The 18,638-nt window shown below is 46.5% G+C and overlaps 2 protein-coding genes across 2 annotated transcripts in view; one reads left to right on the forward strand and one right to left on the reverse strand.

The window, feature by feature from the left end:
- The window catches only part of SLC35B4 (solute carrier family 35 member B4), a 41,478-nt gene extending 27,695 nt beyond the window's left edge, over nt 1–13,783 (reverse strand). Inside the window, exon 1 of the mRNA XM_030216320.1 lies at nt 13,574–13,783. Within this exon, the coding sequence (XP_030072180.1) occupies nt 13,574–13,650 (77 nt within the window). The 5' untranslated portion in view covers nt 13,651–13,783. The remainder of the gene's footprint in view (nt 1–13,573) is intronic.
- Nucleotides 13,784–17,630: 3,847 nt separating this feature from the next.
- The window catches only part of LOC115478860 (leucine-rich repeat and guanylate kinase domain-containing protein-like), a 53,638-nt gene continuing 52,630 nt past the window's right edge, over nt 17,631–18,638 (forward strand). Inside the window, exon 1 of the mRNA XM_030216489.1 lies at nt 17,631–17,801. The gene's annotated coding sequence lies outside the window, so the exon portion shown is untranslated. The remainder of the gene's footprint in view (nt 17,802–18,638) is intronic.

Consider the following 18,638-nt stretch of genomic DNA (forward strand, 5'->3'; position numbering starts at 1 on the left):
AAGAAGACCAAGGGGGAGAGCAACCCCCCCCCCCTCCCAACATCCTTTTACTGGAGCCATTGGTCGGTTCTAGGGAGGGAGACTTTGGGGCTCATTTTCAAAGCACTTAGACTTACAAAGTTCCATAGTAACCTATGGAACTTTGTAAGTCTAAGTGCTTTGAAAATACACATCTTTGACAGCTAGTCCGTGTGGTCATCAGAAAAGGCAGGAAAATATTAACAGGAAGCTTAGAAAGAAGACCAAGGGGGAGAGCAACCCCCCCCCCCCCAAAAAACATCCTTTTACTGGAGCCATTGGTCGGTTCTGATCATTGGCCCATCAGGGAAGGTGACTTTGACAGCTAGTCCGTGTGGTCATCAGAAAAGGCAGGAAAATATTAACACTTACAAAACAGGAAGCTTAGAAAGAAGACCAAGGGGGAGAGCAACCCCCCCCCCCTCCCAACATCCTTTTACTGGAGCCATTGGTCGGTTCTAGGGAGGGAGACTTTGGGGCTCATTTTCAAAGCACTTAGACTTACAAAGTTCCATAGTAACCTATGGAACTTTGTAAGTCTAAGTGCTTTGAAAATACACATCTTTGACAGCTAGTCCGTGTGGTCATCAGAAAAGGCAGGAAAATATTAACACTTACAAAACAGGAAGCTTAGAAAGAAGACCAAGGGGGAGAGCAACCCCCCCCCCCCCAACATCCTTTTACTGGAGCCATTGGTCGGTTCTAGGGAGGGAGACTTTGGGGCTCATTTTCAAAGCACTTAGACTTACAAAGTTCCATAGTAACCTATGGAACTTTGTAAGTCTAAGTGCTTTGAAAATACACATCTTTGACAGCTAGTCCGTGTGGTCATCAGAAAAGGCAGGAAAATATTAACACTTACAAAACAGGAAGCTTAGAAAGAAGACCAAGGGGGAGAGCAACCCCCCCCCCCCCCCCCAACATCCTTTTACTGGAGCCATTGGTCGGTTCTAGGGAGGGAGACTTTGGGGCTCATTTTCAAAGCACTTAGACTTACAAAGTTCCATAGTAACCTATGGAACTTTGTAAGTCTAAGTGCTTTGAAAATACACATCTTTGACAGCTAGTCTGTGTGGTCATCAGAAAAGGCAGGAAAATATTAACAGGAAGCTTAGAAAGAAGACCAATGGGGAGAGCAACCCCCCCCCCCCCCCCAACATCCTTTTACTGGAGCCATTGGTCGGTTCTGATCATTGGCCCATCAGGGAAGGTGACTTTGACAGCTAGTCCGTGTGGTCATCAGAAAAGGCAGAAAAATATTAACACTTACAAAACAGGAAGCTTAGAAAGAAGACCAAGGGGGAGAGCAACCCCCCCCCCCCCAACATCCTTTTACTGGAGCCATTGGTCGGTTCTGATCATTGGCCCATCAGGGAAGGTGACTTTGACAGCTAGTCTGTGTGGTCATCAGAAAAGGCAGGAAAATATTAACAGGAAGCTTAGAAAGAAGACTAATGGGGAGAGCAACCCCCCCCCCCCCCCAAAAAAAACATCCTTTTACTGGAGCCATTGGTCGGTTCTGATCATTGGCCCATCAGGGAAGGTGACTTTGACAGCTAGTCTGTGTGGTCATCAGAAAAGGCAGGAAAATATTAACAGGAAGCTTAGAAAGAAGACTAATGGGGAGAGCAACCCCCCCCCCCCCAAACATCCTTTTACTGGAGCCATTGGTCGGTTCTGATCATTGGCCCATCAGGGAAGGTGACTTTGACAGCTAGTCTGTGTGGTCATCAGAAAAGGCAGGAAAATATTAACAGGAAGCTTAGAAAGAAGACTAATGGGGAGAGCAACCCCCCCCCCCCCCCAAAACATCCTTTTACTGGAGCCATTGGTCGGTTCTGATCATTGGCCCATCAGGGAAGGTGACTTTGACAGCTAGTCCGTGTGGTCATCAGAAAAGGCAGAAAAATATTAACACTTACAAAACAGGAAGCTTAGAAAGAAGACCAAGGGGGAGAGCAACCCCCCCCCCCCTCCCAACATCCTTTTACTGGAGCCATTGGTCGGTTCTAGGGAGGGAGACTTTGGGGCTCATTTTCAAAGCACTTAGACTTACAAAGTTCCATAGTAACCTATGGAACTTTGTAAGTCTAAGTGCTTTGAAAATACACATCTTTGACAGCTAGTCCGTGTGGTCATCAGAAAAGGCAGGAAAATATTAACACTTACAAAACAGGAAGCCTAGAAAGAAGACCAAGGGGGAGAGCAACCCCCCCCCCTCCCAACATCCTTTTACTGGAGCCATTGGTCGGTTCTAGGGAGGGAGACTTTGGGGCTCATTTTCAAAGCACTTAGACTTACAAAGTTCCATAGTAACCTATGGAACTTTGTAAGTCTAAGTGCTTTGAAAATACACATCTTTGACAGCTAGTCCGTGTGGTCATCAGAAAAGGCAGGAAAATATTAACACTTACAAAACAGGAAGCTTAGAAAGAAGACCAAGGGGGAGAGCAACCCCCCCCCTCCCAACATCCTTTTACTGGAGCCATTGGTCGGTTCTGATCATTGGCCCATCAGGGAAGGTGACTTTGACAGCTAGTCTGTGTGGTCATCAGAAAAGGCAGGAAAATATTAACAGGAAGCTTAGAAAGAAGACTAATGGGGAGAGCAACCCCCCCCCCCCCCAAAAAAAAAACATCCTTTTACTGGAGCCATTGGTCGGTTCTGATCATTGGCCCATCAGGGAAGGTGACTTTGACAGCTAGTCTGTGTGGTCATCAGAAAAGGCAGGAAAATATTAACAGGAAGCTTAGAAAGAAGACTAATGGGGAGAGCAACCCCCCCCCCCCCCCCCCAAAAAAAAAACATCCTTTTACTGGAGCCATTGGTCGGTTCTGATCATTGGCCCATCAGGGAAGGTGACTTTGACAGCTAGTCTGTGTGGTCATCAGAAAAGGCAGGAAAATATTAACAGGAAGCTTAGAAAGAAGACTAATGGGGAGAGCAACCCCCCCCCCCCCCAAACATCCTTTTACTGGAGCCATTGGTCGGTTCTGATCATTGGCCCATCAGGGAAGGTGACTTTGACAGCTAGTCTGTGTGGTCATCAGAAAAGGCAGGAAAATATTAACAGGAAGCTTAGAAAGAAGACTAATGGGGAGAGCAACCCCCCCCCCCCCCCAAAACATCCTTTTACTGGAGCCATTGGTCGGTTCTGATCATTGGCCCATCAGGGAAGGTGACTTTGACAGCTAGTCCGTGTGGTCATCAGAAAAGGCAGAAAAATATTAACACTTACAAAACAGGAAGCTTAGAAAGAAGACCAAGGGGGAGAGCAACCCCCCCCCCCTCCCAACATCCTTTTACTGGAGCCATTGGTCGGTTCTAGGGAGGGAGACTTTGGGGCTCATTTTCAAAGCACTTAGACTTACAAAGTTCCATAGTAACCTATGGAACTTTGTAAGTCTAAGTGCTTTGAAAATACACATCTTTGACAGCTAGTCCGTGTGGTCATCAGAAAAGGCAGGAAAATATTAACACTTACAAAACAGGAAGCTTAGAAAGAAGACCAAGGGGGAGAGCAACCCCCCCCCCCCCCCAACATCCTTTTACTGGAGCCATTGGTCGGTTCTAGGGAGGGAGACTTTGGGGCTCATTTTCAAAGCACTTAGACTTACAAAGTTCCATAGTAACCTATGGAACTTTGTAAGTCTAAGTGCTTTGAAAATACACATCTTTGACAGCTAGTCCGTGTGGTCATCAGAAAAGGCAGGAAAATATTAACAGGAAGCTTAGAAAGAAGACTAATGGGGAGAGCAACCCCCCCCCCCCCAAACATCCTTTTACTGGAGCCATTGGTCGGTTCTGATCATTGGCCCATCAGGGAAGGTGACTTTGACAGCTAGTCTGTGTGGTCATCAGAAAAGGCAGGAAAATATTAACAGGAAGCTTAGAAAGAAGACTAATGGGGAGAGCAACCCCCCCCCCCCCCAAAACATCCTTTTACTGGAGCCATTGGTCGGTTCTGATCATTGGCCCATCAGGGAAGGTGACTTTGACAGCTAGTCCGTGTGGTCATCAGAAAAGGCAGAAAAATATTAACACTTACAAAACAGGAAGCTTAGAAAGAAGACCAAGGGGGAGAGCAACCCCCCCCCCCTCCCAACATCCTTTTACTGGAGCCATTGGTCGGTTCTAGGGAGGGAGACTTTGGGGCTCATTTTCAAAGCACTTAGACTTACAAAGTTCCATAGTAACCTATGGAACTTTGTAAGTCTAAGTGCTTTGAAAATACACATCTTTGACAGCTAGTCCGTGTGGTCATCAGAAAAGGCAGGAAAATATTAACACTTACAAAACAGGAAGCTTAGAAAGAAGACCAAGGGGGAGAGCACCCCCCCCCCCCTCCCAACATCCTTTTACTGGAGCCATTGGTCGGTTCTAGGGAGGGAGACTTTGGGGCTCATTTTCAAAGCACTTAGACTTACAAAGTTCCATAGTAACCTATGGAACTTTGTAAGTCTAAGTGCTTTGAAAATACACATCTTTGACAGCTAGTCCGTGTGGTCATCAGAAAAGGCAGGAAAATATTAACACTTACAAAACAGGAAGCTTAGAAAGAAGACCAAGGGGGAGAGCAACCCCCCCCCCCTCCCAACATCCTTTTACTGGAGCCATTGGTCGGTTCTAGGGAGGGAGACTTTGGGGCTCATTTTCAAAGCACTTAGACTTACAAAGTTCCATAGTAACCTATGGAACTTTGTAAGTCTAAGTGCTTTGAAAATACACATCTTTGACAGCTAGTCCGTGTGGTCATCAGAAAAGGCAGGAAAATATTAACACTTACAAAACAGGAAGCTTAGAAAGAAGACCAAGGGGGAGAGCACCCCCCCCCCCCCCTCCCAACATCCTTTTACTGGAGCCATTGGTCGGTTCTAGGGAGGGAGACTTTGGGGCTCATTTTCAAAGCACTTAGACTTACAAAGTTCCATAGTAACCTATGGAACTTTGTAAGTCTAAGTGCTTTGAAAATACACATCTTTGACAGCTAGTCCGTGTGGTCATCAGAAAAGGCAGGAAAATATTAACACTTACAAAACAGGAAGCTTAGAAAGAAGACCAAGGGGGAGAGCAACCCCCCCCCTCCCAACATCCTTTTACTGGAGCCATTGGTCGGTTCTGATCATTGGCCCATCAGGGAAGGTGACTTTGACAGCTAGTCCGTGTGGTCATCAGAAAAGGCAGGAAAATATTAACAGGAAGCTTAGAAAGAAGACCAAGGGGGAGAGCAACCCCCCCCCCCCCCCCAAAAAAAACATCCTTTTACTGGAGCCATTGGTCGGTTCTGATCATTGGCCCATCAGGGAAGGTGACTTTGACAGCTAGTCCGTGTGGTCATCAGAAAAGGCAGGAAAATATTAACACTTACAAAACAGGAAGCTTAGAAAGAAGACCAAGGGGGAGAGCAACCCCCCCCCCTCCCAACATCCTTTTACTGGAGCCATTGGTCGGTTCTAGGGAGGGAGACTTTGGGGCTCATTTTCAAAGCACTTAGACTTACAAAGTTCCATAGTAACCTATGGAACTTTGTAAGTCTAAGTGCTTTGAAAATACACATCTTTGACAGCTAGTCCGTGTGGTCATCAGAAAAGGCAGGAAAATATTAACACTTACAAAACAGGAAGCTTAGAAAGAAGACCAAGGGGGAGAGCAACCCCCCCCCCCCAACATCCTTTTACTGGAGCCATTGGTCGGTTCTAGGGAGGGAGACTTTGGGGCTCATTTTCAAAGCACTTAGACTTACAAAGTTCCATAGTAACCTATGGAACTTTGTAAGTCTAAGTGCTTTGAAAATACACATCTTTGACAGCTAGTCCGTGTGGTCATCAGAAAAGGCAGGAAAATATTAACACTTACAAAACAGGAAGCTTAGAAAGAAGACCAAGGGGGAGAGCAACCCCCCCCCCCCCCAACATCCTTTTACTGGAGCCATTGGTCGGTTCTAGGGAGGGAGACTTTGGGGCTCATTTTCAAAGCACTTAGACTTACAAAGTTCCATAGTAACCTATGGAACTTTGTAAGTCTAAGTGCTTTGAAAATACACATCTTTGACAGCTAGTCTGTGTGGTCATCAGAAAAGGCAGGAAAATATTAACAGGAAGCTTAGAAAGAAGACCAATGGGGAGAGCAACCCCCCCCCCCCCCCCCAACATCCTTTTACTGGAGCCATTGGTCGGTTCTGATCATTGGCCCATCAGGGAAGGTGACTTTGACAGCTAGTCCGTGTGGTCATCAGAAAAGGCAGAAAAATATTAACACTTACAAAACAGGAAGCTTAGAAAGAAGACCAAGGGGGAGAGCAACCCCCCCCCCCCCCCAACATCCTTTTACTGGAGCCATTGGTCGGTTCTGATCATTGGCCCATCAGGGAAGGTGACTTTGACAGCTAGTCTGTGTGGTCATCAGAAAAGGCAGGAAAATATTAACAGGAAGCTTAGAAAGAAGACTAATGGGGAGAGCAACCCCCCCCCCCCCAAAAAAAAAACATCCTTTTACTGGAGCCATTGGTCGGTTCTGATCATTGGCCCATCAGGGAAGGTGACTTTGACAGCTAGTCTGTGTGGTCATCAGAAAAGGCAGGAAAATATTAACAGGAAGCTTAGAAAGAAGACTAATGGGGAGAGCAACCCCCCCCCCCCCAAACATCCTTTTACTGGAGCCATTGGTCGGTTCTGATCATTGGCCCATCAGGGAAGGTGACTTTGACAGCTAGTCTGTGTGGTCATCAGAAAAGGCAGGAAAATATTAACAGGAAGCTTAGAAAGAAGACTAATGGGGAGAGCAACCCCCCCCCCCCCCCAAAACATCCTTTTACTGGAGCCATTGGTCGGTTCTGATCATTGGCCCATCAGGGAAGGTGACTTTGACAGCTAGTCCGTGTGGTCATCAGAAAAGGCAGAAAAATATTAACACTTACAAAACAGGAAGCTTAGAAAGAAGACCAAGGGGGAGAGCAACCCCCCCCCCCTCCCAACATCCTTTTACTGGAGCCATTGGTCGGTTCTAGGGAGGGAGACTTTGGGGCTCATTTTCAAAGCACTTAGACTTACAAAGTTCCATAGTAACCTATGGAACTTTGTAAGTCTAAGTGCTTTGAAAATACACATCTTTGACAGCTAGTCCGTGTGGTCATCAGAAAAGGCAGGAAAATATTAACACTTACAAAACAGGAAGCTTAGAAAGAAGACCAAGGGGGAGAGCAACCCCCCCCCCCCCCAACATCCTTTTACTGGAGCCATTGGTCGGTTCTAGGGAGGGAGACTTTGGGGCTCATTTTCAAAGCACTTAGACTTACAAAGTTCCATAGTAACCTATGGAACTTTGTAAGTCTAAGTGCTTTGAAAATACACATCTTTGACAGCTAGTCCGTGTGGTCATCAGAAAAGGCAGGAAAATATTAACACTTACAAAACAGGAAGCTTAGAAAGAAGACCAAGGGGGAGAGCAACCCCCCCCCCCCCCCCTCCCAACATCCTTTTACTGGAGCCATTGGTCGGTTCTAGGGAGGGAGACTTTGGGGCTCATTTTCAAAGCACTTAGACTTACAAAGTTCCATAGTAACCTATGGAACTTTGTAAGTCTAAGTGCTTTGAAAATACACATCTTTGACAGCTAGTCCGTGTGGTCATCAGAAAAGGCAGGAAAATATTAACACTTACAAAACAGGAAGCTTAGAAAGAAGACCAAGGGGGAGAGCAACCCCCCCCCCCCCCCTCCCAACATCCTTTTACTGGAGCCATTGGTCGGTTCTAGGGAGGGAGACTTTGGGGCTCATTTTCAAAGCACTTAGACTTACAAAGTTCCATAGTAACCTATGGAACTTTGTAAGTCTAAGTGCTTTGAAAATACACATCTTTGACAGCTAGTCCGTGTGGTCATCAGAAAAGGCAGGAAAATATTAACACTTACAAAACAGGAAGCTTAGAAAGAAGACCAAGGGGGAGAGCAACCCCCCCCCCTCCCAACATCCTTTACTGGAGCCATTGGTCGGTTCTAGGGAGGGAGACTTTGGGGCTCATTTTCAAAGCACTTAGACTTACAAAGTTCCATAGTAACCTATGGAACTTTGTAAGTCTAAGTGCTTTGAAAATACAAATCTTTGACAGCTAGTCCGTGTGGTCATCAGAAAAGGCAGGAAAATATTAACACTTACAAAACAGGAAGCTTAGAAAGAAGACCAAGGGGGAGAGCAACCCCCCCCCCCTCCCAACATCCTTTTACTGGAGCCATTGGTCGGTTCTAGGGAGGGAGACTTTGGGGCTCATTTTCAAAGCACTTAGACTTACAAAGTTCCATAGTAACCTATGGAACTTTGTAAGTCTAAGTGCTTTGAAAATACACATCTTTGACAGCTAGTCCGTGTGGTCATCAGAAAAGGCAGGAAAATATTAACACTTACAAAACAGGAAGCTTAGAAAGAAGACCAAGGGGGAGAGCAACCCCCCCCCCCTCCCAACATCCTTTTACTGGAGCCATTGGTCGGTTCTAGGGAGGGAGACTTTGGGGCTCATTTTCAAAGCACTTAGACTTACAAAGTTCCATAGTAACCTATGGAACTTTGTAAGTCTAAGTGCTTTGAAAATACACATCTTTGACAGCTAGTCCGTGTGGTCATCAGAAAAGGCAGGAAAATATTAACACTTACAAAACAGGAAGCTTAGAAAGAAGACCAAGGGGGAGAGCAACCCCCCCCCCCCCCAACATCCTTTTACTGGAGCCATTGGTCGGTTCTAGGGAGGGAGACTTTGGGGCTCATTTTCAAAGCACTTAGACTTACAAAGTTCCATAGTAACCTATGGAACTTTGTAAGTCTAAGTGCTTTGAAAATACACATCTTTGACAGCTAGTCCGTGTGGTCATCAGAAAAGGCAGGAAAATATTAACACTTACAAAACAGGAAGCTTAGAAAGAAGACCAAGGGGGAGAGCAACCCCCCCCCCCTCCCAACATCCTTTTACTGGAGCCATTGGTCGGTTCTAGGGAGGGAGACTTTGGGGCTCATTTTCAAAGCACTTAGACTTACAAAGTTCCATAGTAACCTATGGAACTTTGTAAGTCTAAGTGCTTTGAAAATACACATCTTTGACAGCTAGTCCGTGTGGTCATCAGAAAAGGCAGGAAAATATTAACACTTACAAAACAGGAAGCTTAGAAAGAAGACCAAGGGGGAGAGCAACCCCCCCCCCCCTCCCAACATCCTTTTACTGGAGCCATTGGTCGGTTCTAGGGAGGGAGACTTTGGGGCTCATTTTCAAAGCACTTAGACTTACAAAGTTCCATAGTAACCTATGGAACTTTGTAAGTCTAAGTGCTTTGAAAATACACATCTTTGACAGCTAGTCCGTGTGGTCATCAGAAAAGGCAGGAAAATATTAACACTTACAAAACAGGAAGCTTAGAAAGAAGACCAAGGGGGAGAGCAACCCCCCCCCCCCCCTCCCAACATCCTTTTACTGGAGCCATTGGTCGGTTCTAGGGAGGGAGACTTTGGGGCTCATTTTCAAAGCACTTAGACTTACAAAGTTCCATAGGTTACTATGGAACTTTGTAAGTCTAAGTGCTTTGAAAATACACATCTTTGACAGCTAGTCCGTGTGGTCATCAGAAAAGGCAGGAAAATATTAACACTTACAAAACAGGAAGCTTAGAAAGAAGACCAAGGGGGAGAGCAACCCCCCCCCCCCCCCCCAACATCCTTTTACTGGAGCCATTGGTCGGTTCTAGGGAGGGAGACTTTGGGGCTCATTTTCAAAGCACTTAGACTTACAAAGTTCCATAGTAACCTATGGAACTTTGTAAGTCTAAGTGCTTTGAAAATACACATCTTTGACAGCTAGTCCGTGTGGTCATCAGAAAAGGCAGGAAAATATTAACACTTACAAAACAGGAAGCTTAGAAAGAAGACCAGGGGGGAGAGCACCCCCCCCCCCCTCCCAACATCCTTTTACTGGAGCCATTGGTCGGTTCTAGGGAGGGAGACTTTGGGGCTCATTTTCAAAGCACTTAGACTTACAAAGTTCCATAGTAACCTATGGAACTTTGTAAGTCTAAGTGCTTTGAAAATACACATCTTTGACAGCTAGTCCGTGTGGTCATCAGAAAAGGCAGGAAAATATTAACACTTACAAAACAGGAAGCTTAGAAAGAAGACCAAGGGGGAGAGCAACCCCCCCCCCCTCCCAACATCCTTTTACTGGAGCCATTGGTCGGTTCTAGGGAGGGAGACTTTGGGGCTCATTTTCAAAGCACTTAGACTTACAAAGTTCCATAGTAACCTATGGAACTTTGTAAGTCTAAGTGCTTTGAAAATACACATCTTTGACAGCTAGTCCGTGTGGTCATCAGAAAAGGCAGGAAAATATTAACACTTACAAAACAGGAAGCTTAGAAAGAAGACCAAGGGGGAGAGCAACCCCCCCCCCCCCCAACATCCTTTTACTGGAGCCATTGGTCGGTTCTAGGGAGGGAGACTTTGGGGCTCATTTTCAAAGCACTTAGACTTACAAAGTTCCATAGTAACCTATGGAACTTTGTAAGTCTAAGTGCTTTGAAAATACACATCTTTGACAGCTAGTCCGTGTGGTCATCAGAAAAGGCAGGAAAATATTAACACTTACAAAACAGGAAGCTTAGAAAGAAGACCAAGGGGGAGAGCAACCCCCCCCCCCCTCCCAACATCCTTTTACTGGAGCCATTGGTCGGTTCTAGGGAGGGAGACTTTGGGGCTCATTTTCAAAGCACTTAGACTTACAAAGTTCCATAGTAACCTATGGAACTTTGTAAGTCTAAGTGCTTTGAAAATACACATCTTTGACAGCTAGTCCGTGTGGTCATCAGAAAAGGCAGGAAAATATTAACACTTACAAAACAGGAAGCTTAGAAAGAAGACCAAGGGGGAGAGCAACCCCCCCCCCCCCTCCCAACATCCTTTTACTGGAGCCATTGGTCGGTTCTAGGGAGGGAGACTTTGGGGCTCATTTTCAAAGCACTTAGACTTACAAAGTTCCATAGTAACCTATGGAACTTTGTAAGTCTAAGTGCTTTGAAAATACACATCTTTGACAGCTAGTCCGTGTGGTCATCAGAAAAGGCAGGAAAATATTAACACTTACAAAACAGGAAGCTTAGAAAGAAGACCAAGGGGGAGAGCAACCCCCCCCCCCTCCCAACATCCTTTTACTGGAGCCATTGGTCGGTTCTAGGGAGGGAGACTTTGGGGCTCATTTTCAAAGCACTTAGACTTACAAAGTTCCATAGTAACCTATGGAACTTTGTAAGTCTAAGTGCTTTGAAAATACACATCTTTGACAGCTAGTCCGTGTGGTCATCAGAAAAGGCAGGAAAATATTAACACTTACAAAACAGGAAGCTTAGAAAGAAGACCAAGGGGGAGAGCAACCCCCCCCCCCTCCCAACATCCTTTTACTGGAGCCATTGGTCGGTTCTAGGGAGGGAGACTTTGGGGCTCATTTTCAAAGCACTTAGACTTACAAAGTTCCATAGTAACCTATGGAACTTTGTAAGTCTAAGTGCTTTGAAAATACACATCTTTGACAGCTAGTCCGTGTGGTCATCAGAAAAGGCAGGAAAATATTAACACTTACAAAACAGGAAGCTTAGAAAGAAGACCAAGGGGGAGAGCAACCCCCCCCCCCCCCAACATCCTTTTACTGGAGCCATTGGTCGGTTCTAGGGAGGGAGACTTTGGGGCTCATTTTCAAAGCACTTAGACTTACAAAGTTCCATAGTAACCTATGGAACTTTGTAAGTCTAAGTGCTTTGAAAATACACATCTTTGACAGCTAGTCCGTGTGGTCATCAGAAAAGGCAGGAAAATATTAACACTTACAAAACAGGAAGCTTAGAAAGAAGACCAAGGGGGAGAGCAACCCCCCCCCCCCTCCCAACATCCTTTTACTGGAGCCATTGGTCGGTTCTAGGGAGGGAGACTTTGGGGCTCATTTTCAAAGCACTTAGACTTACAAAGTTCCATAGTAACCTATGGAACTTTGTAAGTCTAAGTGCTTTGAAAATACACATCTTTGACAGCTAGTCCGTGTGGTCATCAGAAAAGGCAGGAAAATATTAACACTTACAAAACAGGAAGCTTAGAAAGAAGACCAAGGGGGAGAGCAACCCCCCCCCCCTCCCAACATCCTTTTACTGGAGCCATTGGTCGGTTCTAGGGAGGGAGACTTTGGGGCTCATTTTCAAAGCACTTAGACTTACAAAGTTCCATAGTAACCTATGGAACTTTGTAAGTCTAAGTGCTTTGAAAATACACATCTTTGACAGCTAGTCCGTGTGGTCATCAGAAAAGGCAGGAAAATATTAACACTTACAAAACAGGAAGCTTAGAAAGAAGACCAAGGGGGAGAGCAACCCCCCCCCCCCCCAACATCCTTTTACTGGAGCCATTGGTCGGTTCTAGGGAGGGAGACTTTGGGGCTCATTTTCAAAGCACTTAGACTTACAAAGTTCCATAGTAACCTATGGAACTTTGTAAGTCTAAGTGCTTTGAAAATACACATCTTTGACAGCTAGTCCGTGTGGTCATCAGAAAAGGCAGGAAAATATTAACACTTACAAAACAGGAAGCTTAGAAAGAAGACCAAGGGGGAGAGCAACCCCCCCCCCCCTCCCAACATCCTTTTACTGGAGCCATTGGTCGGTTCTAGGGAGGGAGACTTTGGGGCTCATTTTCAAAGCACTTAGACTTACAAAGTTCCATAGTAACCTATGGAACTTTGTAAGTCTAAGTGCTTTGAAAATACACATCTTTGACAGCTAGTCCGTGTGGTCATCAGAAAAGGCAGGAAAATATTAACACTTACAAAACAGGAAGCTTAGAAAGAAGACCAAGGGGGAGAGCAACCCCCCCCCCCCCCCCAAGATCCTTTTACTGGAGCCATTGGTCGGTTCTAGGGAGGGAGACTTTGGGGCTCATTTTCAAAGCACTTAGACTTACAAAGTTTCATAGTAACCTATGGAACTTTGTAAGTCTAAGTGCTTTGAAAATACACATCTTTGACAGCTAGTCCGTGTGGTCATCAGAAAAGGCAGGAAAATATTAACACTTACAAAACAGGAAGCTTAGAAAGAAGACCAAGGGGGAGAGCAACCCCCCCCCCCCCCTCCCAACATCCTTTTACTGGAGCCATTGGTCGGTTCTAGGGAGGGAGACTTTGGGGCTCATTTTCAAAGCACTTAGACTTACAAAGTTCCATAGTAACCTATGGAACTTTGTAAGTCTAAGTGCTTTGAAAATACACATCTTTGACAGCTAGTCCGTGTGGTCATCAGAAAAGGCAGGAAAATATTAACACTTACAAAACAGGAAGCTTAGAAAGAAGACCAAGGGGGACAGCAAACCCCCTCCCCCCCAGCAACAAGTTAATATTTTGAGAGCTCTAGTACCAAGCGGTCCAGTTGCCCATCACAACTTGTCCCCATCCCATGTGCATCGTCAACGGTTCAGCAGCCCATCGGGGTTGCCATGGCAACAAGAGGAGGCCCTGCTAAGGCCGAGTTATCCCTTCCAGCCTGCGCCACTCACCTGGCCAACATCTCTAAAAACACCACGTTACTGCAGCAACCGCCGAACACTAGCCCCATGGCCACCGCCGGATGCATGGCGGCCCCCGGTTGAATGAAAGCCCATACAACTTTCCCCCAGGCAACCGGCTCGCTCGCCACCTCTCACGGAACCACGGGAAGTGGAGTCCCGCCGCCTACGCCTTGTCCGCGCCCTACCGCGCTCTTCCGGTCCCCTCGGAACTACAGCTCCCAGAATCCGCCCTTGAGAGAACCTCGCTCTTTTCTCCCTCGCATGGCGTGGTGGCTCAAGGTAGCCTATCAGCTCGTGCAACGTTTGCGTGCCAAGCCGCTAAGCCCTATGGGAGACGTAGTTTTTCTTTCTTTTTTTTTTTATAGCTTTGGTTGAAGCAGCCAATGTTTGGGTTAAGGCAGTTCGAAAGTCACTATTGACAGAAACAATAAGGAAGTTATTATGAATAACAAACGTAGCAATCTAACGGATAGAATCTGAAGGCACCATTTGCGGCCTCAAATGACTTCGTAGTCTTATCAAATTTTACCTTAATGAAAGCCTGAGGCGTTGCATGCGACAGAGAGGGAATTAGCAAAACGAATGTGGAAGAGAGGATCAGCTCCGGATGCAGAAACTACAGTGGGCAGATTGGCGTGTGGTTGCAAGTTTCTGGCTGCACAATACAGAAAGGGGTATTGCAAAGAAGTTACTTTGTGTAGTAGACATTGGCGCACAGGCATATTAAAATGAATGGTAATGATGATGAGGCTATTAGGGGGTCTTATAGGCGGTCGGTGGCCCAGCTGTTTGGGGAGGCTAAGGGGGCGGGGTCAGGGGTGGGGCTTACATCCATAATTGTCTGACAACACGCAGAAAAAAAAAATAAGTAAAAGTAAAATACATAGTAACATAGTAGATGACAGCAGAACAAGACCTGCACGGTCCATTCAGTCTGCCCAACAAGATAAACTCATATGTGCTCCTTTATGTGTATACCTTGATTTGTACCTTGATTTGTACACGGTCAGGGCACAGACCGTGTAACAGGGGCGTAGCCACACAACAGATTTTGGGTGGGCCTAGGCAAGAATTGGGTGGGCACCAAGTGTTCTACTCCCACCCAAGCCCACCTGTGGCTACGCCACTGCCGTATAAGTCTGCCCAGCACTATCCCCACCTCCCAACCACCAGCCCCGCTTCCCACCACCGGTTCTGGCACAGACCATATAAGTCTGCCCAGCACTATCCCCGCCTCCCGCCACCGGCTCTGCCACCCACTCTCGGCTAAGCTCCTTAGGATCCATTCCTTCTGAACAGGATTCCTTTATGTTTATCCCACACGTGCTTGAATTCTGTTACCGTTTTCATTTCCACCACCTCCCGCGGGAGGGCATTCCAAGCATCCACTACTCTCTCCGTGAAAAAATACTTTCTGACATTTTTCTTCAGTCTGCCCCCCTTCAATCTCGTTTCATGTCCTCTCGTTCTACCTCCTTCACATCTCCGGAAAAGGTTCGTTTGCGGATTAATACTTTTCAAATATTTGAACATCTGTATCATATCACCCCTGCTTCTCCTTTTTCTTCCAGAGTATACAGGTCATCAAGTCTCTCCTCATACGTCTTGTAACGCAAATCCCATACCATTCTCGTAGCTTTTCTTTGCACCGCTTCAATTCTTTTTACATCCTTCGCAAGGTACGGCCTCCAAAACTGAACACAATACTCTAGGTGGGGCCTCACCAATGACTTATACAGGGGCATCAACACCTCCTATACCTGAATATAATTCTCCTTGAGCTACTGCTGAGGAAGGCACGAGCTAAATCGAAATCCTACCCATTCCAACACTGATTGGGCATTACTTTGGCATTTCTATGCCAGTTTGTATTCAAACATTACACAGTTAACCCTCCAAAATGAGTGGCCTACTGCCCACATCTGAAACACTGTGTGACCTGCATTGCGGTGCCTGTTCCCTGCCCCTCATGAAGAATTTCTACTAAAGTCCTGTCTTCAAGCAGCTAAATACTTTCTGTGCCAGCAGCAAAGCACAAGGAATAGAAGAACAGAAAAACAAGAACAGGATTCACACTGTTAACCAGAGTGGAATGCTCTCTACATAGCAGCAATCATTTCCTTCAAGTGCTCGGCTGGAAGGAAGGAGGCATCAGCTGATATATAAGAGCAAAAAATGGTTCTGAAGCATTACTCAGCTTAAATTTGCAGGCATGGAAATTTACTGAGCTGCAAGCTGGCTGATCCCAAGAGAGACAAACAAGACACTGGGACCAAAGCGAATAGAAAAACTAAATGCTTAGACAACAAAGGTAGAAAAAAGTATTTTATTCAGAATATGCCAGCTTTTAGAAATGTGCATCTGTGATATTTTGCATTTAAGTTTTAATTTCTCTAGTATTGCTGCATGCTGAGCCTGACTTCTTGAGGTAACTTTCCAGTTCAGTATTTTGCCTTCATATGAGATGTGTATGAAACTGGCTGTGATCCACAATGGGTCAAGAAAGACTGACAGCTTTATGTTTAATGAGCAGATCATTGACACCTATGATGTGAAGTCTAGTCGCCGGACCATTTCATGTTGGGATTTTCCATGGATGGAAATAGCAGATTGATATTTATCCATAGAATAGCATTCTAGCACATGCACAGATGTGTGCTGATACATTCATTTTGCTTGAACATGTGCACTGTACCAGCTGCTCTCAGCACAGAACCTTGTATGCATGTCGTCTGGCAGGCTTACCCTGAGTGGTGCACAAGTTCTGTGTTCTTTGAATTTGCATATGATTAGCGTACTGCAGGGCCCATATAAAAAGCTGTGTTGAGCCGCTGACTGCACGACTTCGGCTATGGACTTTCTGCCAGGGCCGCCGAGAGACTGAGCCAGGTCTGGGGCAAAGCCACCGCCGCCAGGCCCCCCCCAGATTGTCATCGGTGCCGACGGGCCCCCGACGATCGTTGCCGCTGCCGCCCCCCATGATCCGCCACCCCACCCTCACCGATCGCTGTTGCTGCCCACCCTAGGTACCTTGGCTGGTGGGGGTCCCAAGGCCCCTCCAACAGAAGAGTTTGTCCCTTCAGCGCTGTTCTTCTTCCTTCTGCCACATGGCCTTCCCCATCAGGAGCAGGAGAGAGAGAGAGACCCCGGCGCCGGGCCCCCCTTGGAGGCCCAGGGAATTTTGCCCCCCCCTCTCGGCGGCCCTGCTTTCCACAAAAAATTGCCCGTGGAATGCAGTATTCAGTGAGCATGCAAATCACTGCTGCAGCAGTAATCCATAGCTCATTAAAAAATGTCATCCTACCTGTCAGTGCATATAAGTGGCGATTGGCTCACACACTGACAGGTAGGGTGACATTTGGACCAAAAAACCCCCAAACTGACAGGAAAAAAGCAACATGACCTGACCCCACCTTTCCCTGCATGACTCAAGCTCATTGACACCCATCCCTCTCTCCTCACTAAAAATGGAGGATTCAATATTCAAAACGGTTTAAGTGGGCAGAAGAGACTCCTACCTGCTTAAATTGCTTTCAGCTGCCCAAATTGCAATATTCAGTGGTACTAATCAGGCAGTGCCACTGAATATCATCTATGAATGCCCATGTTGAAAGTGGGCAGGTCAGGGGTGGTACAGGGGGGCGGCACTGCATGTGGTTATGTGGGTTCCTGCAGTATTCAGTGCTGGGACCTGCATAGTTAATTAAAACAAGTTAGGTCAGCCACAGTCAGAGAGCTTAAATATGGAGGGGGGAGGGGGGAATTATTCTCTCTCTTGAAGGTCTCAGATTAGTGAAAATGTGACATGCTTCATTAGCTATGAAGAAAGCCTCTTGGTTACTCTATCATGCCCATAAAGCATTTTGGACAAACGGTACCATATAGGGCTGGTAATGTTATTAGAGAGCGTTGCTATTTGTTTACGCCTTTTTTGAATCTCTGAACAGGAGCTGGCAAGGCACAGCAATTTATCAGAGAGAGAGCTGGCATGGCACAGCAGTTTCTCAGAGCGAGCCAGAAGATGACGCTTTCAACAAGGCACATCATTGGTAAACGTTTGACTCACCCATCTTCTGCTGCACCTTGGTTCCTAACAACACAGCAGCTCAAAGCTTCCTTGAAGCCTCCATGGCTTAAATACTCCAAGCTTATCCTTAGCTAAACTGCATATCATTTCCAGCCTAGAAAGCCAGACTTCCAGCTGGTCGGTGCAAAGGTAAGATGGCACAAATTAAATTCTAGTTAGCAACACAAAATACCTGATGGTTACCCTAAGAAAAAAATACTTCATTTTGGAGGAAAAGACCTTCAGCATTCTGAGGCTTCTTAAATCTCCATAGAAAGAGCGAATGTGACTCTGGGGGGAGGGGTTGAGAAAAGAAGTAATAGGGGTCAACGGCAGAGGCCCACAAAGGTATGTTTGCCGAGGGCCCAGTGTAGTGTGAATCCAGCCTTGGACCTCAGGTTCCATTGAGTCTCTGTGCCCTGCCCAAACCCTTGTATAAATCTTTGCAAATGCTTAAATAGAAGTGTTGCCCCTTAACATCTTTCTTTCCTCAGTGGCTTCACAATTGTTACTCCCAGAGGCGTAGCCAGACTTGGCATTTTGGATGGGCCCAGAGGTAAATTGGATGGGCCCTTCCATGGGCACGTGCCACCCCCCGCCCCCACCCCAAACCACAAAGTATTCCCGGAGATATTTCTTAAGAACACAGATTTTCTTTCACCTACCCCGCATCTTCTCCCTCTCCTCCATGGTGTCCCGACATCTGTGCTCCTATCTCTGAACCCCGTCCCTCTCTGCTGTCGGTAACAGGCATCCTCGGTACCTGCTGTGATTCAGTCTCACTGCTTGCGTCGGCCCAACAGGCTTCCATCTGCCATGCCCCGCCCTCGCTGATGTCATTGCCTGTTTCCTGTCTGGCGGAACACGGCAGATGGAAGCCTGCGGGGCCTGCGTAAGCAGCAAAAATAAATTGTTGCAAGCGCTGAGGACACCTGTACCGACAACAGGGAGAGACAGGGTTCAGAGATAGGAGCACAGATGCCGGGA

Source organism: Microcaecilia unicolor, chromosome 10, assembly GCF_901765095.1.
Source record: "Microcaecilia unicolor chromosome 10, aMicUni1.1, whole genome shotgun sequence".
NCBI lineage: Eukaryota > Metazoa > Chordata > Amphibia > Gymnophiona > Siphonopidae > Microcaecilia > Microcaecilia unicolor.